This window comes from Primulina tabacum, chromosome 13 (assembly GCF_025594145.1).
Source record: "Primulina tabacum isolate GXHZ01 chromosome 13, ASM2559414v2, whole genome shotgun sequence".
NCBI lineage: Eukaryota > Viridiplantae > Streptophyta > Magnoliopsida > Lamiales > Gesneriaceae > Primulina > Primulina tabacum.
In genome coordinates, this window is record NC_134562.1 from 34,100,119 (window position 1) to 34,120,047 (window position 19,929).

Sequence of the window (19,929 nt, forward strand, 5' to 3'; positions counted from 1 at the left end):
ATAAATTGACAAATTTTAATAAGAATTATATTTTTTCTAAATGTATAATTTATCTTTTAATGAATTTAATGAATATTTAAATGTACAATTCATATTTATTGAGCTCGTTTAGGTTCGATAAAAGCTTGAATAAGCTCGTGAGCCATGAATATATTTATTAAATAAAGCTCGAACTCGGCTCGATTATAAACAAGTCAAGCTCAAACATTCAAGAGTTTGGCTCGACTCGACTCGATTACATCCCTACTCGAATCGTGGATATTTTATGTACACATTATGCTCATGACTTTTAGTCATACAAATTTTTTTTATTCTAATATATAACATTTCGCTTAATTTTATTATTTAATATTGGTATACTTTTAGTCTATCGAGGATATTTTATGTAAATATATGTTTATACTTAGATATATATAAAGTGTATAGCTATACCAGATAAATATATAAATTAAGATAATCATACACGTAATATAGATTAAGCTTAATAAAATAAGCTCAATTAAATTATTTAAAACTCATAGATATACATGTATATAAAATAATTAAGTGAGATGACTAGAATTCCAAAAATACATGGCTATATATGTACACATTAGGCTCATGACTAATTTGTACTTCACTAAGCTCATGAGCGCCGTTGAGCTGACATAAATGACTAGAATGCGTGTCTAAAAGATCAATATATAATAGTTATTATGCACACGCGATGCGTGTGTGTACAAATTTTTTTATTATTATTGATGGACTAAAGTGTAATTTGACAATCTATAGAGTGACTAAATTGATATTTGAATTGTTGAAATAAAAAAATAAAAATAAAAGTGTGTGTTGAAATTTAAAAAATAAAACAAAAACAAAAAACAAAAATGTAATATTAATATCATATAAGGGTAAAATTGGAAGAAAAAATTGGTGTCCTCTTAGATAGTTACTATCATGTGCTCAACCTTAATATAACAGAAGATATATATATATATATATATGTGTGTGTGTGTGTGTATGGTAGAGACATATTATTAAAATAATTAGATAAATACCAGTATATATTTCTATTCAAGAATTTTCTAACTTCTAACCTCCAGTAAATTAATCAATGACATTACAATCTTTATTTATCGTATCATAATCTTAATAAAGAAAAACGTGATACTCAACAAACTAAAAAATAAAGAACTACTGGAAGGACATTTTAAATCCGAATGTAAATCAATTTTTATCATGCAACCTAAATGTGGTCAAGTGTCACTTCCATGCAAAAACCGTTCCTCATACCATTAGTGAGCTCAAGTACTCCCCTGATAGATTTCTACCAATGAGTAGGTCTCTTGTAAGAAGGTGTCACGAATCTTATCTGTGAGACGGGTCAACCCTACCAATATTCATAATATAAAGTAATACTCTTAACATAAAAAATAATATTTTTCATGGATGACTCAAATAAGAGATTCGTCTCACGAAATATGACCCGTGAGATCATCTCCCACAAGTTTTTGTCTCCACCAATATAGGAAATGGGGAAAATTTTGGAGAATAACTAGAGCAATTTTTTTATATTTAAATAACTCTCTTTAAATGTATTTGAGATTTTAAAAATATTTGATCAATGTATGACATTCATACACAAAACAAATAAGCTAGATGGTGTCAGGAGTAGTTCTAACCACGTATCTCCTACCCACATTTTATTTCGTAGCATTTGTTTCTTCGACGACTTGTAGGTATCTACCTTATTTTTTCAAAATGATTCTAGAAGGTTCGACACTATCTGTGGGAGCAATGTCTCCATAGGATCTGGGCCATTGATTTTAAAGAACTGGTGGACCCTATGTATGTGGGTATAAATCTGGACCTTTGATCTTTTCATGGGGCAGTGTTCCACAAGGTAGGATGAAATCTTCCAATGATTCTCATCTCAGATAGTACATAATCGCCTAATTTTTTTTACAAAATATTAAATATTAAAATTTATATACTCGTGTGTTTCTTTTACTAGTATATGAAACAAGGAAAAAATGTTGAGCCAGTTAAAAAAATTAATTAATAAGCCTGGCCCAAAGTTATTGGGCTAAGGCATATAAATCGATTCATTTGTAGTTATCGGTCACCAATCCCCACCGTCACCCCTCTGATCGTCTGGAAGCTGCTCAGGTGCTAATAATTTTCTCCCATCCAATTTATCTTTTCCGTCTTAGCAAAATTCCTATTTTTCTGAACATCTTTTCAGTTGCGGAATCGAATTTTTTTACTCTGCTTCGTGGTATTGTAATAGTTGTGGTATGGTTTCTGAAATTTAGTGCGATGTTGATCACGACAGCGGACGGAAGGAAGGGGTGAGATTATGTAGGAGCTTGTAGTTTAAGGTTTGGGTCTGAAAATTTCGTACTTGCTAGATTTTTTCTGAGTTAGGAAAATTATCTTTTGACCTTCTACATCGATATTTTGATTTTTGAATTCATTTTTTAATCCGTTGATTGCTGTAATAGATGCCAAAATAGCATCGGGAACGGATTTTATTTTACGCAAGTGGAGTATGGATTTTTTTCGATATGATTTTAAATCACCTTCATGTATGAAAGAGGGCTGCTTAATTGACGGGCGAAGGAATTATTTCAATTTAGTGAAGCGCCGAGTAGGTGCGAAGGTGAGTCCGCCGGACTCACTAGATGTCAACCCAGCTTGATTTGAGCTGAATGAAATTTTAGACTTTCCGAGCTATGATTTTATGAAGGTCACGAGCCCAAAGTTAATTTTTAAATAATTTTATAGTAAAAATATGAAATAGAAGTTCATATTTTCAGTATTGTCATTATCCGTATATGAAAATATTATCGATCTTGGGAGCCAACTTGATGGTCTTCCTAAAGAAATCATCAATAAACGAGACAAATTATATCGCTTCTCCTAGGGATACAATCGGTGCTTGCCAAACATCCGAATGAATCAGTTCTAGTAGACTTTTGCTTCTGTCAGTAGAAGTGTCAAACTTTAATTTGTGTTGTTTACTGATAACAAAATGCTCACAAAAAAGTAATGACACTTTTGTAAGTCCCGGCAGCAATTTCGGTTCTGAGAGAATTTTCAACCTTCGTTCTGACATATGTCCGAGCTCTCTATGCTATAACAGTGTTAATTCTTCTCGTAAATCAATTGATGAAACAACTAGTTCTGACTCTTTGTGTATTTCTCTTAAAAGTACATACAGATTCGTAGAAAATTTTTCCACCTTCATAACCATAAGCGCACCTTTCACAATTTTCATTATCCCGTTCTCGATACGGGTTTTACATCCGATATCATCCAATTGCTCCAAGGGCAAAACATTTTTCGTCAGTCCATTCACATGTCGTCCCTCCTGTATTGTGCGAATGATGCCATCAAATATTTTTATTTTGATAGTACCGACCCCAACGATTTCCAAGGCACGATTATTTCCGATGAATACAGATTCTCTTGAGACTGGTTCATAATGATCAAACCATTCGCTCCGAGACGTCATGTGCCACATCGCTCCTGAAGCTATATTCCACGTGTCACAAAATTTGTGTATGCCTTCTGCAACTGTTGCTGCTTCGTTGAATAATATCTCACCACCGCCCGAAGTACTGGCCATATTTTCTTGAGAACTTTTCTCGATAGTACACTTTTTCTTGAAGTGCCCTTTACCGCCACATTTAAACCAGTACCTCTCGACTTTGATCTACCTCGTATTTTGTCACGGCCCGGCCCACTTGTGATATTGTCCTCTTTGGCCGAGGCCTCACGGCTTTAAAAAGCGTCACAACGTGCGGCGTCCACACACACAGACTCTGATACCAAATGTCACGGCCCAGTCCACTTGTGATATTGTCCGCTTTGGCCCGAGGCCTAACGGCTTTAAAACGCGTCACAACGTACGACGTCCACACACACTGGCTCTGATACCAAATGTCATGGCCCTAGTCCACTTGTGATATTGTCCGCTTTGACTCGAGGTCTCACGGCTTTAAAACGCGTCACAACGTGCGGTGTTCACACACACTGGCTCTGATACCAACTGTGAGGGCCCGTTATCCTAATCACGGTTTATTAACATACAATCATGATTAATCAGTAAACAGCGGAAAAGTGAGTTAAAATTTGCATTTGAGCCTATAAAAATTTTGACACGACCTTTTCATAAATAGGACATATAGGAAATCAAATATTCAAAATACACAACATATGCCCTCAATCAACAGAACAACATAAACATGTGCCAGCCAGACACAATCATGGCATATACAAACCAAAATATCATAGAGCCGACAAGGCTCGATAACTAGACATTGTGTCCTATACCAATGATACAATCAAATCATGCATCAGTAATACAATCAAGTTTGTGATCATAATGGTATCATCGAAATGCAACACACAATCTAACACAATTTGCCTAGATGAAATAAGTCGACCAGCTGGTGTAGACACAGATACAGTTTCATGAGATGGTGTAGTCCAAAGTTCATATTCATCAAGATAATCAGATACAATTAATGAATGAGATGCTCCAGTATCAAATAAAACTCGTGTAATATGATCGTTAATAAGGCAAGTACCTGCGATCACCCCGTTTGGAGCCTCTCTAGCCTGATCCTCAGTCAAAGCATATACTCGGGCTTGTTGGGGGCCCTAAAAAGACTGTGGCACATTACCCCTGACCTGTGGGTAACTAGAATGCTAGTATGACGGTGCAGGATCAAATGGTTGCTGAGATGAGCCACATGGAAAACTACATCTGACGTAAGGCAACTGTTGTGGTTGCATTTGTTCGTGTGCATGGCTCGGACAAGCTCTGTCATAATGCCCTGGCTGACCACAACTGTGACATGATCCCTGCACTCCACTACAATGTGCAGTAGGATGTCTACCCCCACATCGATCACAAAAAATCACGGGGTACTGTCCACCTGTCACATTCTGTGAACTGCCAGAACTAGAGGAGCTGGACTGATATTTCTTTTTAAATTGTTTTTCTTTTGGTTTGAAATGTCTCTGCTTTTGCTGCTGGTATGACTGTTGAGGTGGAATGGATGATGTACTTGCTGAAAAATATGAACCACCACTAGGTATCGGTGGAGCCTGTGGTTGTTTTCCTCGTCTCAATCCTGCCTCAATTCCAATCGCCTTGTCCACAGCTTCTGCACAAGTTGTAGGCGACCCAGCCATAACCATAGCATGTATTTGATAGTCCAGTCCTTCCAAAAATTTTGAAATTTTTCTTTTTTCACTGACAGCCACATGTGGTACATAAGTGAGAAAAGCAGAAAGTTGTCGAGCATATTCTTCAACAGACATGTTGCCCTGAACTTATTCGATGAAATTCCGATTCTCTGACTGAATAATAGGATGGTGGAGCATATTCTTGGAGAAATTTAGCACGAAACACCTCCCAAGTGATCTGACTACCTGTTTGCTACAGTACATTGGTAGTAGCCTTCCACCAACGTTGTGCACGATCCTGTAGTTGGAGAACTGCCATAGTCAACCTTCTATCAGAATCATAATGTACTGTGTTAAACAGGAATTCCATGTGTTTCAGGCATTCTTCTGCTCGACCACTTACTTCATTCCCAAAGAATTTTGCAGGATGCATGTTCTGAAATCGAGCTACATCCAATTCTATTTCATCAACTCTGTACACCAACTGTTCTACCTCTGCATCAGCTTTATCGGCTACCTCTGCAGCAGGACGCCCGCGTCTACATCGAGGAACTCCGTCATTTCCTCCGATATTCTGTGCCCCAGACTCCTGAGCGAGTCTGGGGCATAGTGACTAGAGGAAATAAAGGGAAAGGAAAACCAAAAGTCTGGGGCACAATGACCAGAAGAAATAAAGGGAAAGGAAAACCAAGAGTCTGGGGCATAGTGTCTACGCCAGCTGGTCGATTTATTCCATCTGGGCGAATTGTGCTAGATTGTGTGTTGCAATTCGATGATAGCATTATGATCACAAACTTCATTGTATTACCAATGCATGATTTTGATTGTATAATTGGTATGGACACACTGTCTAGTTATCGAGCCTTGTCGGCTCCATGATATTTTGGTTTGTATATGTCATGATTGTGCTCGGCTGGCACATGTTTATGTTGGTTTGAGGGTATATGTTGAATATTTTGAGTATTTGATTTCCTGTATGTCCTATTTATGAAAATGTCATGTCAAAATTTTTATAGGCCCAAACGCAAATTTTTAACTCACTTTTCCGCTGTTTACTGATTAATTATGATTGCATGTTAATAAACCGTTATTAGGATAACGGGCCCTCACATCTTTGGCTCCCACTGGAGTCACGGTCCATAAATCTTCCTCTTATCATCGGTAAAATCTCCGTCTGCCTCGAAGTTACCAACCTATCTTCATTATTCTTGCGCCGGCTTTCTTCTCTGAGAATCGCAGTTAAGACATCGTCAAATTTTAGAAAGCCTATAAGAATATTGTTGGTTATGTTGATGATAAGTTAATCATATGAATCTGATAGACTTTGAAGTAGAAGCTCCGATCATTTATTTTCCTCTATTTTATGCCCCACTGAAGTGAGTTGGGCAATAGAGTATTTAGTATGTTGATATGGTCGGTCATCGATGTGGATTCCGCCATCCGAAGAGTATAAAGCCTTTTCTTTAGGAAAATCGTTTTGTGTAGTGACTTGACCTCGTACATCTTTTTCACAGTATTACATATAACTTTTGCTATTTTTATCCTTGATAGTACTTTGTCTGCTATAGCCAATTGTAAATTAGCAACATCATTATCATTCATCTCATTCCACCTTCCATCATCTGTCATTTCTGTCGATCTATCTCCAATAGCCGCCAAACAATTTTATTTTCTTAAACTGTTTGTATATTTATTTTCTACAACATAAAATTGCTTCCATTGAACTTTGTTATCTCGTCCCTGCTCGTTATTATGTATACAAAAATTTAGTAAAATCTTTTTGATATGGAAGATCAGTCTAGGCTGCAACCACATAGCATACTCAAAATTTTAAGAAATTTTAAACCAAGGCTCTGATACCACTTGATGGTCCCACGTGTGGCAACTTGAGATAATAATATGAAAATAAAGGATAAATTAGACACCGAGATTTACGTGGAAAACCCTAAAAAATTATTACATGAAAAACTCTCAAAATTATTTGGATGAAAATTACGTGTAAGATGAAAAGAATTTCACTATAATATTTTATGATTTACAACCACTCACTGTGTTTCCAAAGAGAACACACTCTCTCTTAATATAAGAGAACAAATAGCTTACAAATATTATAGAACTAAGCACTTAAATACTATAAGATGAGAGAACTCGATGAAGGGATGATTTCAGAATGAGGGGAGAGCTCTCCGTCAGTGTGAAAACGTGTGTTCACATCTGAACGCTTCCGTCAAATTTGATACACAATGCATTGATACACAATGCATTTCATGCATTTCATTGGCCGACCCCATCTCCATTGTTTTGTCGACATTTTGGTTTATCCAATAAAAAAGAAATCAGATGTTCTCCAGATTTTCAAAGATTTCAAACCGCGGATTGAATTTGATTCTAAAAGGAAAATCAAGTGTTTGAGAACTGACAATAGAGGAAAATGTACCAGTGATGAATTTGATGCATTTTGTCAACATGAGGGCATCAAAAGACAGTTAACGACGGCTTACACACCTCAATAGAATGGAGTGGCAGAGCGGATGAACAGATGCTTGTTGGACAGAACAAGAGCTATTTTGAGAACTAAACAAGTCATTTTGGGCGGAAGCAGTTAAACCGCTTGTTATATTATCAATCGTTCTCCTTCGGTGGTGATTGATCTGAAGACTCTGATAAAGATGTGGACTGGGAAGTTAGCTGATTATTCTCATTTGCATACATTTGGAAGTCTTGTGTATGTTCTGTACAATGAGCAAGAAAGATTGAAGTTGGATTCAAAATCCAGAAAATGTATCTTCTTGGGTTATGCTGACGGAGTAAAGGAGTTTCGTTTGTGAGATTCTACTGTCCACAAGTTTGTCAACAGCAGAGATGTTATCTTCGAGAAAGATAAAGTAAAGGGAGAAAAAGGCACGCTAAATTCAGAAACTACTATATTTCAGGTGGAAAATAAGGTGGATGAATGTCAAATTTCTTGTGAAGCAGTACCAGAGCATGAAGAACAAGAACGTGTTGAGTCCTGAGGTTTCAAACGTGAGGCAGACAACTCGAGATAGAAGACCACCAGGTTGGCTTTCAGATTATGTCACTGAAAGTAATGTTGCAAATTGTCTATTATCAGAGGATGATGAGCCATGAAGTTTTTACGAGGTTACTCAAAGCTTGAATGTGTCCTTGTGGATGATATTAATGCAGGAAGAATTGGAGGGACAAAAATAAAACTTGGGATCTTGTTACACTACCACGAGGGAGGAAAGTCATTGATAACAGATGAGTCTATAAGATTAAGCGTGATGTCAATAACCAAGTTGAGCGGTATCGTGCTAGATTGATGGTAAAAGGGTATGCTCAGAAAGAATGAATTGACTTCAATGAGATATTTTCTCTTGTGGTTCGACTCACAACAGTCAAAGTAGTTTTGGCATTGTGTGCAGTGTTTGACCTACATCTAGAACTTCTAGAGGTGAAAACTGCATTTCTTCATGGAGATCTTGAAGAAGAAATCTATATGCTTCAGCCAGAATGTTTTGTGGAGAAAAGCAAAGAGAACTTGATTTGCAGGTTGAACAAATCTTTGTACGGTCTCAAACAGGCACTAAGGTGTTGGTACAAGAAATTTGATTCATATATCATGGGCTTTGGATACAACAGATTGATTGCAGACCCTTGTACATATTTCAAGAGGTCTAATGACGATTATATCATTTTGCTGTTGTATATGGACGAAATGTTGGTAGCAGGCCCCAATAAAGAACACGTCCAAGGATTGAAGGCATAGTTGGCTAGTGAATTTGATATGAAGGACTTGAGACCAACAAACAAGATTCTAGGGATGCAAGTTTATCGAGACAAAATTAACAGAAAGATTTGGCTTTTCCAGAAAAATTATTTGAAGAAAGTCTTGCAATGATTCAACATGCAAGATAGTAAGTCAATTTCGACCCCTCTTCCTATTAACTTCAAGTTATTCTACGAGATGTGTCCTAGTAGTGAAGCAGAGAAGATGAAGATGTCTCAAGTACCATATGCATCAGCAGTGGGAAGTTTGATGTTCGCCATGATGTATACAAGATCGGACATTGCTGGAGCAGTGGGAGAAGTTAGTTGGTATATGGGGAATCCTAGACGAGGGCATTGGAGTAATGTTAAGATGATCCTTAGATACATTAAGGGTACCTCAAATGCTGCATTATGTTATGGAGGATCAGATTTTACACTCAGGGGCTATGTCGATTCAAAATATGCGGGAGATCCTCATAAGAGGAAATTTACTATTGGTTATGTGTTTACGCTTGCAGAGGAAGCTGTAGGCTGGGTTTCAAAACTGTAGACAGTTATGACGTTATCTACAACGGAGGCAGGAATATATGACACCAACTCAAGCTTGCAAGGAGGCAATATAGAAATCGGGCACAAACAAGAGAATGTTCCTTTGTTTTGTGACAGTCAGAGTGCTTTGCACATCGCAAGGAATCAAGCCTTTCATTCCAGGACTAAACACATTGGATTTCATTTCAATTTATTCGAGAAGTAGTAGAAGAAGGAAGCGTGAATATGGAGAAGATTTATACAAAGATGACATAGCTGATTTTTTGACCAAGCCAGTGAACATTGATAAGTTTGAGTGGTGTAGATCCTTAAATGGCCTAGCGGAAACGTAAGCAACAGAGAATGACAAGATTGAAAGAATGTGTGGAGATGTGTTTGATTCTCAATCAAATCTCCAAGTGGGAGAAATGTCAGCAAAATAATGGAGATGGGGTCGGCAAATGAAATGCATTAAATGCATTGTGTATCAAATTTGACGGAAGCGTTCAGATGGTTCATACACGTTTTCACACTAACGGGAAGTTCGTTCCCTTATTCTGAAATTATTCATTCATCGAATTCTCTCTCATCTCTTATAGTATTTGAGTGATTAGTTCTATAATATTTGTGATGTGTTTGTTCTCCTGCATTAAGAGATTGTGTATTCACTTTGGAAACACTTTGAGTGGTTGTATATCATAAAATATTATAGTAAAAAATATTTCATCTTGCCCTTGGTATTTACCGTAATTATTTTTTGGGGTTTCCGCCTAAATCTTGGTGCCCAATTTATTCTTTATTTTCATATTATTATCTCAAGTTGTCGCACGTGGGGCAAACAGGTCTAAGCCCGTGAACAGTATCCTAAAAAGTTTGTGAGCCAAACTGAGCTCGTGTGCGAGCTCTAAGCTCATTAACCCAAGCTCGAGCATCTATCATTTGAGCTCGAAGAGCTCTATTTTAATTTTCTTTTGTTGAATTTGAGCTCGTAAACTTCATAATTTTTTTTCATAGAAAAGAATAATTTTGGCTATCCATCCTCTTGCATGGCTATAACCTGACGTCAATCCTTTGGTATTGCATTGGCAGCTTCAGCCTCCTGATTTTGAAGCTATATTAATTAATCTTTGAAGATTAGAAAGTTGGCAAAAGAGAAGTTAATCCATGATTAAACTATTTGATTCTCACTGTCACCTTCAAGATTCAAGAATTTTGAACTTGTCCTCTAAACTAATCAAAGAGGCCCTTGATAATGGTGTTGTTCATTTTGCTGTAAATGGAGTCTCTGAGGAAGATTGGCATTTGGTTAAGGAGATGAATGACAGCTATCCTTGTGTCATTCCAAACTTTGGCCTTCATCCTTGGTTTATTCGTGAGAGAACTCCTTCTTGGCTTGCTACACTGAAGGAGTATCTTGCTAGTACTCCCTCAGCTGCAGTTGGGGAGATCGGCTTAGACAAAGGTTCTGTAGGGAAGCAGATTGATTTTACTGATCAAACAGAAATTTTCCGCCAGCAGCTTCAACTCGCTAAAGAGTTAAAAAGACCAGCATCAGTCCATTGTGTCCGTGCTTTTGGCGATCTTCTTGACATATTGAAATCTACTGGTCCATTTCCTGCCGGCCTGGTGCTGCATTCTTATCTAGGTTCGTCAGAGATGGTCCCTGAATTCTCTGAACTGGGTGCGTACTTTTCCTTTTCTGGGTTTATCATGACGATGAAAGAAAGTAAGGCGAGGAAAATGGTGAAGTCCATCCCTCGTGAGAGGATTTTGTTGGAGACAGATGCACCTGATGCTCGTCCAACATTAAGTAATCAAGATTCGCTGTTCTTGGTTGAAAGTGATGTTTCTGAGAAGAAACAGCTTACTGATGAGAATGGTGATGATGGTTCGGATGAAAAAAGAAATACATCGTCACAACCAGAGAGAACCCTTAATCATCCTGCTAACATTCGTCACGTACTTGCTTATGTTGCACATTTATTGGAAGTCGAGGAAAAAGAGCTTGCCGAAATAAGTTATCAAAACGCAGTACGTCTTTTCTCGTACGAGGGCTCAAAGTTGATGCATGATGGTAATGGAACCGAATCATTTCTGTTGGAATTGATTTTTCATTTTCGTTCATACAATTTCGTGACTGCGATCATAAGATTCTTCTTCCTGATTTCGTTCATGCTCTGTGACAGGTTCAAGTAGCAAAAATGAGACTGAAAAGTGAGGGTCGGAAGGTGTCAAAGATCATAAACTGTAAGTCGAAATTGTGAAATAAACTGTACTCTACTTTTAGGTAGTGGACACTCTGATTTACACATTGGCTCGTTAATGTAACATATTTCTCCAAAAATACAACACCAGCACTGACCGTGAATACCACGTGATATGTTTAATAGCACAGACTGATATTTATTTTCTCGCCCTTCACTTCTTCCACCCCGACATTTGTATTCACCAGCTTCTCCGCATAGATTTTCCCATCCACTGCAACGTGGTTGTCCCCGTTGTAGTCGCCTATAGGGGAGACAAGAAAATACAGAAGACGTCGAGTAAGCAAGAGAACTGGAAGACAAACATTATACATGATAAGAATAATGTTATGAACTCTTTTTAAAAAAAACATTAAATAAAAATAAATAAAAAATACATGAGTGCTATAATACATACAAGGGGCAAGGGATCCAATATAAATTTAAACTCTATTTTTTAAAAATCTAAGTTTATCCCACAAAATTATGTTTATTATTAGATTCATTTTGATTGAAGGCTTGTCGTGCAAATGTATAAAACAGAAGAGACCGAGAGAGATAAAAAATAGTGGAGAATTTATCAATCAACACTTTGGATAATATAGCAGTATGTGTATATATGGGCATGGAATTACACATTGGGGATGAACAGGGTCGCGAAGACGAGAGAAAAGAGTATGGAATGTGGAAACATAGTAGGATGCTATTGTTGGAACATATTGAATGAGACGAGATTTGGAGCTGTCCCACGTTGGAAGTCAAACTAAGTCTTATCCTCGTTATTAGTTCTAAGTTTGAAATATGTCATTGGGCCCTTAGGAACACCAAAAGTTTTCGAAAGGAAGGCATGATAGGTCAGATCTTACTGAAACACAAGCACGGTTGACTGGCTGCCTAGCTTTTTTAAAATATGATATATATTTATTATTATTGATGTTTTGCACTTATCATTTATAATTATAATAATTTTTGTCATGACTTTAATGAAATAAACATAACTAATTTGGTGAATCTTTCCGAGATCCTTACTTTTGGTAATATCCAAAGTATTGATCTAATAATTATAAAAAAGTGACAAATTTTACATCACATAAAAAAAATATACGTGACTTCTCATTATCATTAGATCAATTTTTAGATGAATAAATCAATCTTTAAACTAATGCCCTACAAACAAATCGAAATAATCAAATGAAATCAAGAACTGTATGTTGTCTATATTTTATATTAAAATATTTATTTAATAAATGCTGTGATATATCTGATATTAAGTGTAAATAATATTTTTCTCATAAAAATTGACATAACTCATAAGAAATTTTATATACAAAATTGTACAAATATGTAATACGTCACGAGATAATGTCACAAAATATTGGTATATATATGCTAAAAAAATAACAAATTTAAATAAAATTATAATAAAGTTAATTGGACTCCAACACAAAGGTTTCTTCATTCTTGAGAGGCAACCAAGAATTAAGAATTCTTCTAAGCCATATTAATTTTGACTAAATTTGGGATGTTTGAGTTCAATTGCTTCAACACATGTTTAAACAGAGGTTCTATCTGCTAACTCGAATTCCCAAAAATGCAAACCCTAATTTACAGGAAACCCTTTTTAAGTGTGCTTCCTCAACACTTACGATCAAGTTTTTGCTTTTCGCAGAACCTAAAAAACAAGAATTTTCTTATAATTCACCCCAAAAATTGCCCGAACAGCTCACAGACCCTGCTGTTATGCTCCGTCACTTCTAATTCGCTTAGTTATGGTGGTTGGGATGATTTCCGGCTCAAGGGTGACTCCAATCACTCTGGTGATTCAACTCAGCTGAACAATTTTCTGAGTTATCTTGGAATTGGTGATAAAAAATATTTGTTTGTTTATCTCTTTGGGTTTGTTTGTGCTTTGGCCATCTCTAGAGTTAAGGTTTCCTCCATTGTTGTATTTCCAGCTTGTACTGTTGTGTTTGCAATTGGATTCTCGATCGGATTGGTTAAAAAGGGTGATGGAAAGGAGTTGAAATCAAATGGGAATAGACGAAAGCTTCCGGACGAAAATTTTAGTGGTTTCGTTGAGAAATTGAGGAATTTAAAGGATGTATTAAATGGGTATAATGCGAAAGTTTTGAGCTTAAAAAATGAGGTTAAGAGAAGTATCAAGGGCAATAAAATTACTGTGAATGATCTAGAAGGCTATATTGATGTTATAGAATCCAATGATGAGGCATTGCAGAATGCGTTGAACGTTGTAGACAGTTGTTTACATTTCGAGGGAGATTTTGATCATGAGACAATCAGGAAAAGAAAGAAATTGGGTGAGAATGGGTTTAATTTCTCTCAAGTTTTTGGAGGTTTATTTCAAGAAAAGTTTGGTCACTTAAAACCTGGTAAAGTGAAAGATTCAGGTAAGGGAGAATTGATGGATGCAGATGTTGATAATCAGAAGCGGCATAATATTCTTGTTGATTTTGTCGAAGATATAAATCTGGATTCTGTTCTGAATGGAAATTTGGGAAACCAAAAAGCTGGTATTTATTCTGAACCTTTTGACAGCAATTCTAGAAGCAAAAATGTATCCGAAAATCAAGTGAATGGGACTGTGGCGAAAAATGAAGTTTTTAAGCATTGGAAGAAAAATTTTGATGACAAAAATGGATCCGTTGAATCTTTTTCTGAAAGGCCAGCCTTTAGCTATCAGAATAACAAGTCTAGATTTGTCACCAACCAACAATATTATTTCAAAGATTATCAGGATGAAACTGAAGCAATGGCCTCTCGTAGTGGTATGTGTGCGTCTGTCGATTTTAGTTTCACCATGAAACATACAAAAAACACATCTTCATTTGGTAACCAACAGATGCGTGAAGTCCCAGATGGAAATTATTGGTATTCTGAAAGCACGGAAGATGACCACATAGAGTCTCATAGATATTCTGTGAAACAGAAGCCATTCGGTCCCGGAAAGCCAACTTCCTTTGTTAATCAAGAGCCTGCACATGCGAACATCTTTGGTTCTCCTCCTCCTCCAATGCTTGATATTGACTTAGAATTCAATAGGTGCCTCGAAGAAGCTAATAATATTTTGAAGGAAGCTAAGAGATGTTTAAGGAATCAAGTTGTTGATGGTTTCTCGGAGAATACACTATATGAATCTGCAGCATTACTCTCAAAAGCAATTGAGATGAGGCCTATGAGTTTATTGGCTGTGGGCCAGTTGGGAAATACATATCTTCTTCACGGAGAACTAAAGCTGAAGATGAGCCGAGAGCTGAGATCCCTACTCGCAAGAAGCGATTCCTTTTCAGTTGAGGTCGGTAGTGTACTCGGTAGTTTTGGAGACCAGCTTTCTGATAAAGAAAAAATTAAGTTGGTTCTTGCTGATGTTTGTGAAGAATGTGAAGGGCTACTAGTTAAGGCAGGAAGAAAGTACAGAGTGGCCTTGTCAATCGACGGGAATGATACGAGAGCCTTGTATAACTGGGGCCTGGCCCTTTCTTTCCGTGCACAGTTGATTGCAGATATTGGACCAGTAAGTATTTTGCATTGGACTGGAATGTCTTCAAAGTTGAAGCTTATTATTATAATCTTCTATGAATTTTTTATTTCACCCAATACGTGAACTATTTCTTCACCTTTCAGAGTACTGCTCGTGATGCCGACAAAATCTTCATGGCTGCCATAGATAAATTTGATGCCATAATGAACAAAGGCAACAATTATGCACCTGATGGTACGTGATAAGTCCACCTCTACCATACCTGGCTGCTTTATTCAAGGCTCTGATCTGTTTCTTTGAATGAACAATCAAAGATTGATTGGATAAATCTTCACATGAAAAATAAAATATTCATGGAAATTTTTTGTTTTGCTAAAGAAGTTTACCATTTCCAACACTGTAATAATCATCAATCTGGTCAGAAACTCGAATTCGCTGGTCTAGTTTTAGTTCACTCAAGCTTCTGTTACAACTAAAATGTCCAACACATTTTACCTTCCTGTTCAATGTTTTATTTACGATACATAATATTATGTCCAAAAATGTAGGACAAAAATCTTGTTTTGATGGTTAGCTGTCCGTGTTTATTGGTAAAAACCTATTTCCTGCAGCGCTTTTCAAATGGGGCTCAGTATTGCTGCATAGGTCTCGGTTGAGACCGCGGAATAGTAGAGAGAAGGTGAGATTGCTGCAGCAGGCTCAACGCTTATTTGAAGATGCACTTCACTTGGATTCAGGAAATCTCCAACTAGAAGAGGCCTTATCTACCTGTTTATCTGAGATAGACCATTGGTATGGTTAATGTGGATTGAATAAGATCAAGGCAATTCATATGGTCCTCATCTAAATTTTGTTCTAAACTTCTCTTTTTGCCATTTTCCTCATTTTTTGAAACCAATTTACATCAGATAATAGTTAAGAAACACAGTGGACGGAACGGATGTTTCTATAATAATAATGCCGTGAAATAAGTCTTGGTAGTTCTGCTGTAAAAATCCGATAAAAGAACGTCATAAATTTCTGTGACGATGACAAACTGACGTTCTTGGCATTTTTGGTAGACATTGTAATTTGAAGATTTTGCCATGTTGGTATATTTTACACTCACGGCCTTCAAAGAACTCCTCAGACAGCAGGAGACGCCCTTGAACTCATCGCCGGATGTGACTGACTGAGTAGTGAAGCCAGGATTTATGCTCATAGTGTTTGCTGTCGACGTAAAAGAGATATATTGATTGATAGTTCATACCAGTAAAAAGAAATTGATTTAGGTGAATGCAAACACAACCTTATCATACAAGAATGCATGGTCACAGCGATTGGCGATGTTGAATTCAATGACATTGAGTGAATCTGTGGTAGAAATAGCCGGAGTTTAGAAAGTATATATACATATATAATTCGACCCATTGTTTTATGTTATTTTTAGCACATAGAATCAATTTTTATTATAAAATTTTTATGTAGACCCATTCACCCAATTCTCACGTCTTTTGGCACTAGCTAGCACAGTATTTACAACAAATTAAATCTGAAATGAAGTAAGACACAACCCTGTTCGATTTTCCAAATTAATGGACGTCTCTTCAAGTTCATGTTCTCTCTGAAGCGCGCAGGATCAATGTGGTGAGCAAATCCAACAACGATAGGAAAGGGGCGAATACGGAAAGAACACTGGATATCACAAGCAAGGCCATCCTCCTACGCCTCTATCCCATCGCTATGTATATTTCGAATCCCAACTCATCGGGCAGAAAAAGTCCACAAACCGAATCTGAACTCTAGCATCCATCGTTTGCGTTCCACATTTTCATATTACCTACAAGTAATGGCTAATTGATTTCATGCAATTTTTATAATGTGATCGTGCCCATTCTCTGATAGCAATGGCTTTTGAGTTTTGACAGTTTTGGTGCCCATATTATGCAGGTGCTGTGGTCTCTCTTCAAAAGATCGAGAATTTTTTGTTAATGGAACTGTTGTACTTTTCCATTTAATCGAACATCCTCAGAACTTCTAGTTGATATGGTTATCCTGCTGTATGAAAATCAAGAATGGCAGTCAACCTGATTCTGATCAGGGTTACACTCCAAAAGTAAGGGGCGTGGATATCATCTTCAGCTGGCTTCTCAAATCGGGTAAGAACGTGAAAATATCATTACAACATCAATATCTGTTCAACAAACAATTACTACACAAAAGGTATGAAACTTGCCTTGCTACGTATCAAAATGGCAAACAATTCAAACGGCACGCACGGTGAAATGGAAATTCGTGAATGAAAAGTTAGAATATTTAAAACATGCTGGTAAAGAGTATATGAAAAATTCTTGGAAAAAAATTAACTATCAGGACTTTCTTTGGCTGGTGCAACAGGTTCTGATGTTTGTGGAACACCATTTGAAACAGGATCTTTTGCAGGTAAACCGGGCTCTTTAGTGTCTTTAGCATTTTTTCCATCTTTTCCATCCTTGGCAGGAGTAGGCGGGGGAGGTGGAGGTGGTAACATATGAGGCGGCGGATTGTGTTTAAGCTTCACTAATATTCCTCGCATTCTTGAAAGCTCAGTTGGTTTTCCAGGCTTGGGCCCTTGAACGACCGTGATTGATGGTTTCTTGTCTTGATCCTTCTTTTTACCCCTCGTTTCGATATTGGGAACCTCATTAGGTACTAGCTCCGCAATGGCTTTCCAATACTGTTTATCAGCCTCTTTGTGGAATTTTTCCTGACCGGCTAGGTATAACTGTTCAATATAGAATGCCGAGGAAATGATTCACTCATTATCTTCTATTTTTTGAGGCAAAGAAACAAAAAGACAATAGTAAATCAAGGTGATAATACTGAAAACTGAACCTTTTCTTTCTCCCTGTTAATATTCTTGTTGGTCTCCACATTAAGCTTTCTTTTCTCATAGAATGATTTCGTATACGCATCAGCTTCTTCTATGATTTGGTTTCTCATTTCCTTCTCCCTCTTTTCCTTCTCCCCAAGTCGAATGGCATTTTGCCTGTATCAAGAAACCGTAAGAATATTGGTATGGCACATGATCTTTCTTTTAAGCAATTCTGCGAAAATGATGTATAATACACTACATGAACGATGGATATGGAATCCAAAGTGACCACAGGAATCCCATTTTTATATTCCACCCCATTGAGGTATATCTAAGTCATGTCCGATTCACATCAAATCTGATCAAACAATTGGTTTTAATTACTTCGATCCATCTAAGTTAACCATAAATATCATTTCCACATAATCTTCTGACTAGGTCATACAACCGCTTCACAATGAATACGGCCAAAACACAGTAGTAACTGTCTTGGGATTTTCCTCTCCAGCTATTATATCGACTAATAGATGAATATATCCATTTCATTTGTTAATTTTCGTCTTTTTAGTCAAGTTCTTAAGATAATCAAATACCATAAATTCTCTCTTAATTCATTGCTAGTCTTAATGACTAAACCTATAAATAATCACCAATTTAGAGTTTTGAAAGGAACTGAGATTCAAATCCAGCTCGGCCCAACAATTAGCCATGGTGGAAACAATATAACCGTAGTCCTTGAAAATAGATTCAAGCTATAACTTCAAGAAGCAGCTGTGACTATTCAAGTCAAAGCCTATTCCAACGGCCGATCTATAAGTTATATAGCAACGAGTTTAAATATTCCTGAGCGATCGCTAAGATTCATTGAAGACCCAATCAGCCTTTCGAAAACCCATCTTGCAATAGGATTTAAACTACACGTTTTTACAGTTTCCATCGAAATTCCCAACTCGCTCGTAGTTCTATTTGATCAGATCGTAGATGAACTTACGGCATAACTAACAAATCAATTAACAAAACCTCGACTTAGCATAGATTATACCCCAATCAAGTACCCAAAACTAGATCTAACCGAAGTAGACAGAAACAAGGTAAAAAAAATAATGACCTCCGCCACTCCCGAAGAGCTAGTCCTTCTTCTTGCATCTGATTAGGAGGTGGAAGCAGTGGGCCATCCGAGCTGAATATTCCCTCCGAATCTTGCCCCAAGTCGTAAGGCGATTTCCCGTTGCCATTAGAGATCGGAACCGGACCGGACTGCACAAAGGGCTCAGGATTCGAACCGAACGGATCGGGACTGTGGACGTGATCCACCGTAACCTCCTCAGCATCGCCGTCACTTGGAGGATAAGGAGCAGCTGAGTATGGTGGAGTGTCGGCTGAGAAGGCAGTGTAGGAATCTCCATAGGCCGTGTTATAAACTTCTCCGCCGTCGTCGAAAGTACGCGCCGACGCATCTCCGTCCATGCTGAAGGCGTCGAACGATGCCATTTCTCTCTCTAGAAACTTCCTTGTTCTGTAAGGAAAAAGTGGTGTGCAGATGTTTTCACATCCATATTTATTTATACATACATTTATTAATCTAAAGTGGGCCCCCCAATCCTATTTGTGTAATTATTATCTTTTTAATTAAATGTGTTATTAATTTTTGATAATATGGGTAAAATAATTTTGAAAATCAGTCCAAGATTTTTAATACAATATATATTAAAATGAGTAAATCTCTTGTGATACGATCTCACGAATATTTATCTGTGAGACGGGTCAACTCTACCGATATTTATAATAAAAAGTAATATTTTTAGTGTAAAAAGTAATGTTTTTTCAGTGAAAAATCCAAATAAGAGATACGTCTCACAAATATGATCCGTGAGACC

The 19,929-nt window shown here is 37.0% G+C and overlaps 3 protein-coding genes and 1 long non-coding RNA gene across 8 annotated transcripts; 2 read left to right on the forward strand and 2 right to left on the reverse strand.

The window, feature by feature from the left end:
- Positions 1–2,026: 2,026 nt before the first annotated feature.
- Positions 2,027–11,866, forward strand: LOC142522164 (uncharacterized). Of its 4 annotated transcripts, XM_075625314.1 has the most exons (4): positions 2,130–2,148; positions 2,295–2,360; positions 10,567–11,551; positions 11,664–11,866. In XM_075625314.1, exons 3-4 carry the CDS (start codon positions 10,642–10,644, stop codon positions 11,693–11,695), a joined length of 942 nt encoding a protein of 313 aa, XP_075481429.1. In that variant the 5' UTR covers positions 2,130–2,148; positions 2,295–2,360; positions 10,567–10,641; the 3' UTR covers positions 11,696–11,866. The 4 variants fall into 4 exon arrangements, with proteins under 4 accessions (XP_075481428.1, XP_075481429.1, XP_075481427.1 ...); XM_075625313.1 differs by lacking the exon at positions 2,295–2,360 and having other exon boundaries at positions 2,027–2,148; XM_075625312.1 differs by lacking the exon at positions 2,130–2,148 and having other exon boundaries at positions 2,164–2,641.
- On the reverse strand, positions 5,120–10,575 carry LOC142522165 (uncharacterized). Its single transcript, XR_012814398.1, has 2 exons — positions 7,399–10,575; positions 5,120–7,362 (listed from the first exon to the last, which is right to left on the reverse strand). It is a non-coding gene; the product is annotated as an uncharacterized LOC142522165 (long non-coding RNA).
- Positions 11,867–13,238: 1,372 nt separating the features above from the next.
- LOC142522994 (uncharacterized) lies at positions 13,239–17,714 on the forward strand. Of its 2 annotated transcripts, XR_012814562.1 has the most exons (4): positions 13,239–15,252; positions 15,363–15,453; positions 15,831–17,044; positions 17,149–17,714. XR_012814562.1 is itself a non-coding variant. In XM_075626622.1 (3 exons), exons 1-3 carry the CDS (start codon positions 13,312–13,314, stop codon positions 16,019–16,021), a joined length of 2,223 nt encoding a protein of 740 aa, XP_075482737.1. In that variant the 5' UTR covers positions 13,239–13,311; the 3' UTR covers positions 16,022–17,714. The 2 variants fall into 2 exon arrangements, 1 of the variants encoding a protein (XP_075482737.1); XM_075626622.1 differs by having other exon boundaries at positions 15,831–17,714.
- LOC142522997 (clathrin light chain 2-like) lies at positions 17,354–19,588 on the reverse strand. Its single transcript, XM_075626627.1, has 3 exons — positions 19,161–19,588; positions 18,073–18,226; positions 17,354–17,962 (listed from the first exon to the last, which is right to left on the reverse strand). The coding sequence occupies exons 1-3, from the start codon at positions 19,541–19,543 to the stop codon at positions 17,561–17,563; spliced, it is 939 nt and encodes a 312-aa protein (XP_075482742.1). The 5' UTR covers positions 19,544–19,588; the 3' UTR covers positions 17,354–17,560.
- Positions 19,589–19,929: the final 341 nt, after the last annotated feature.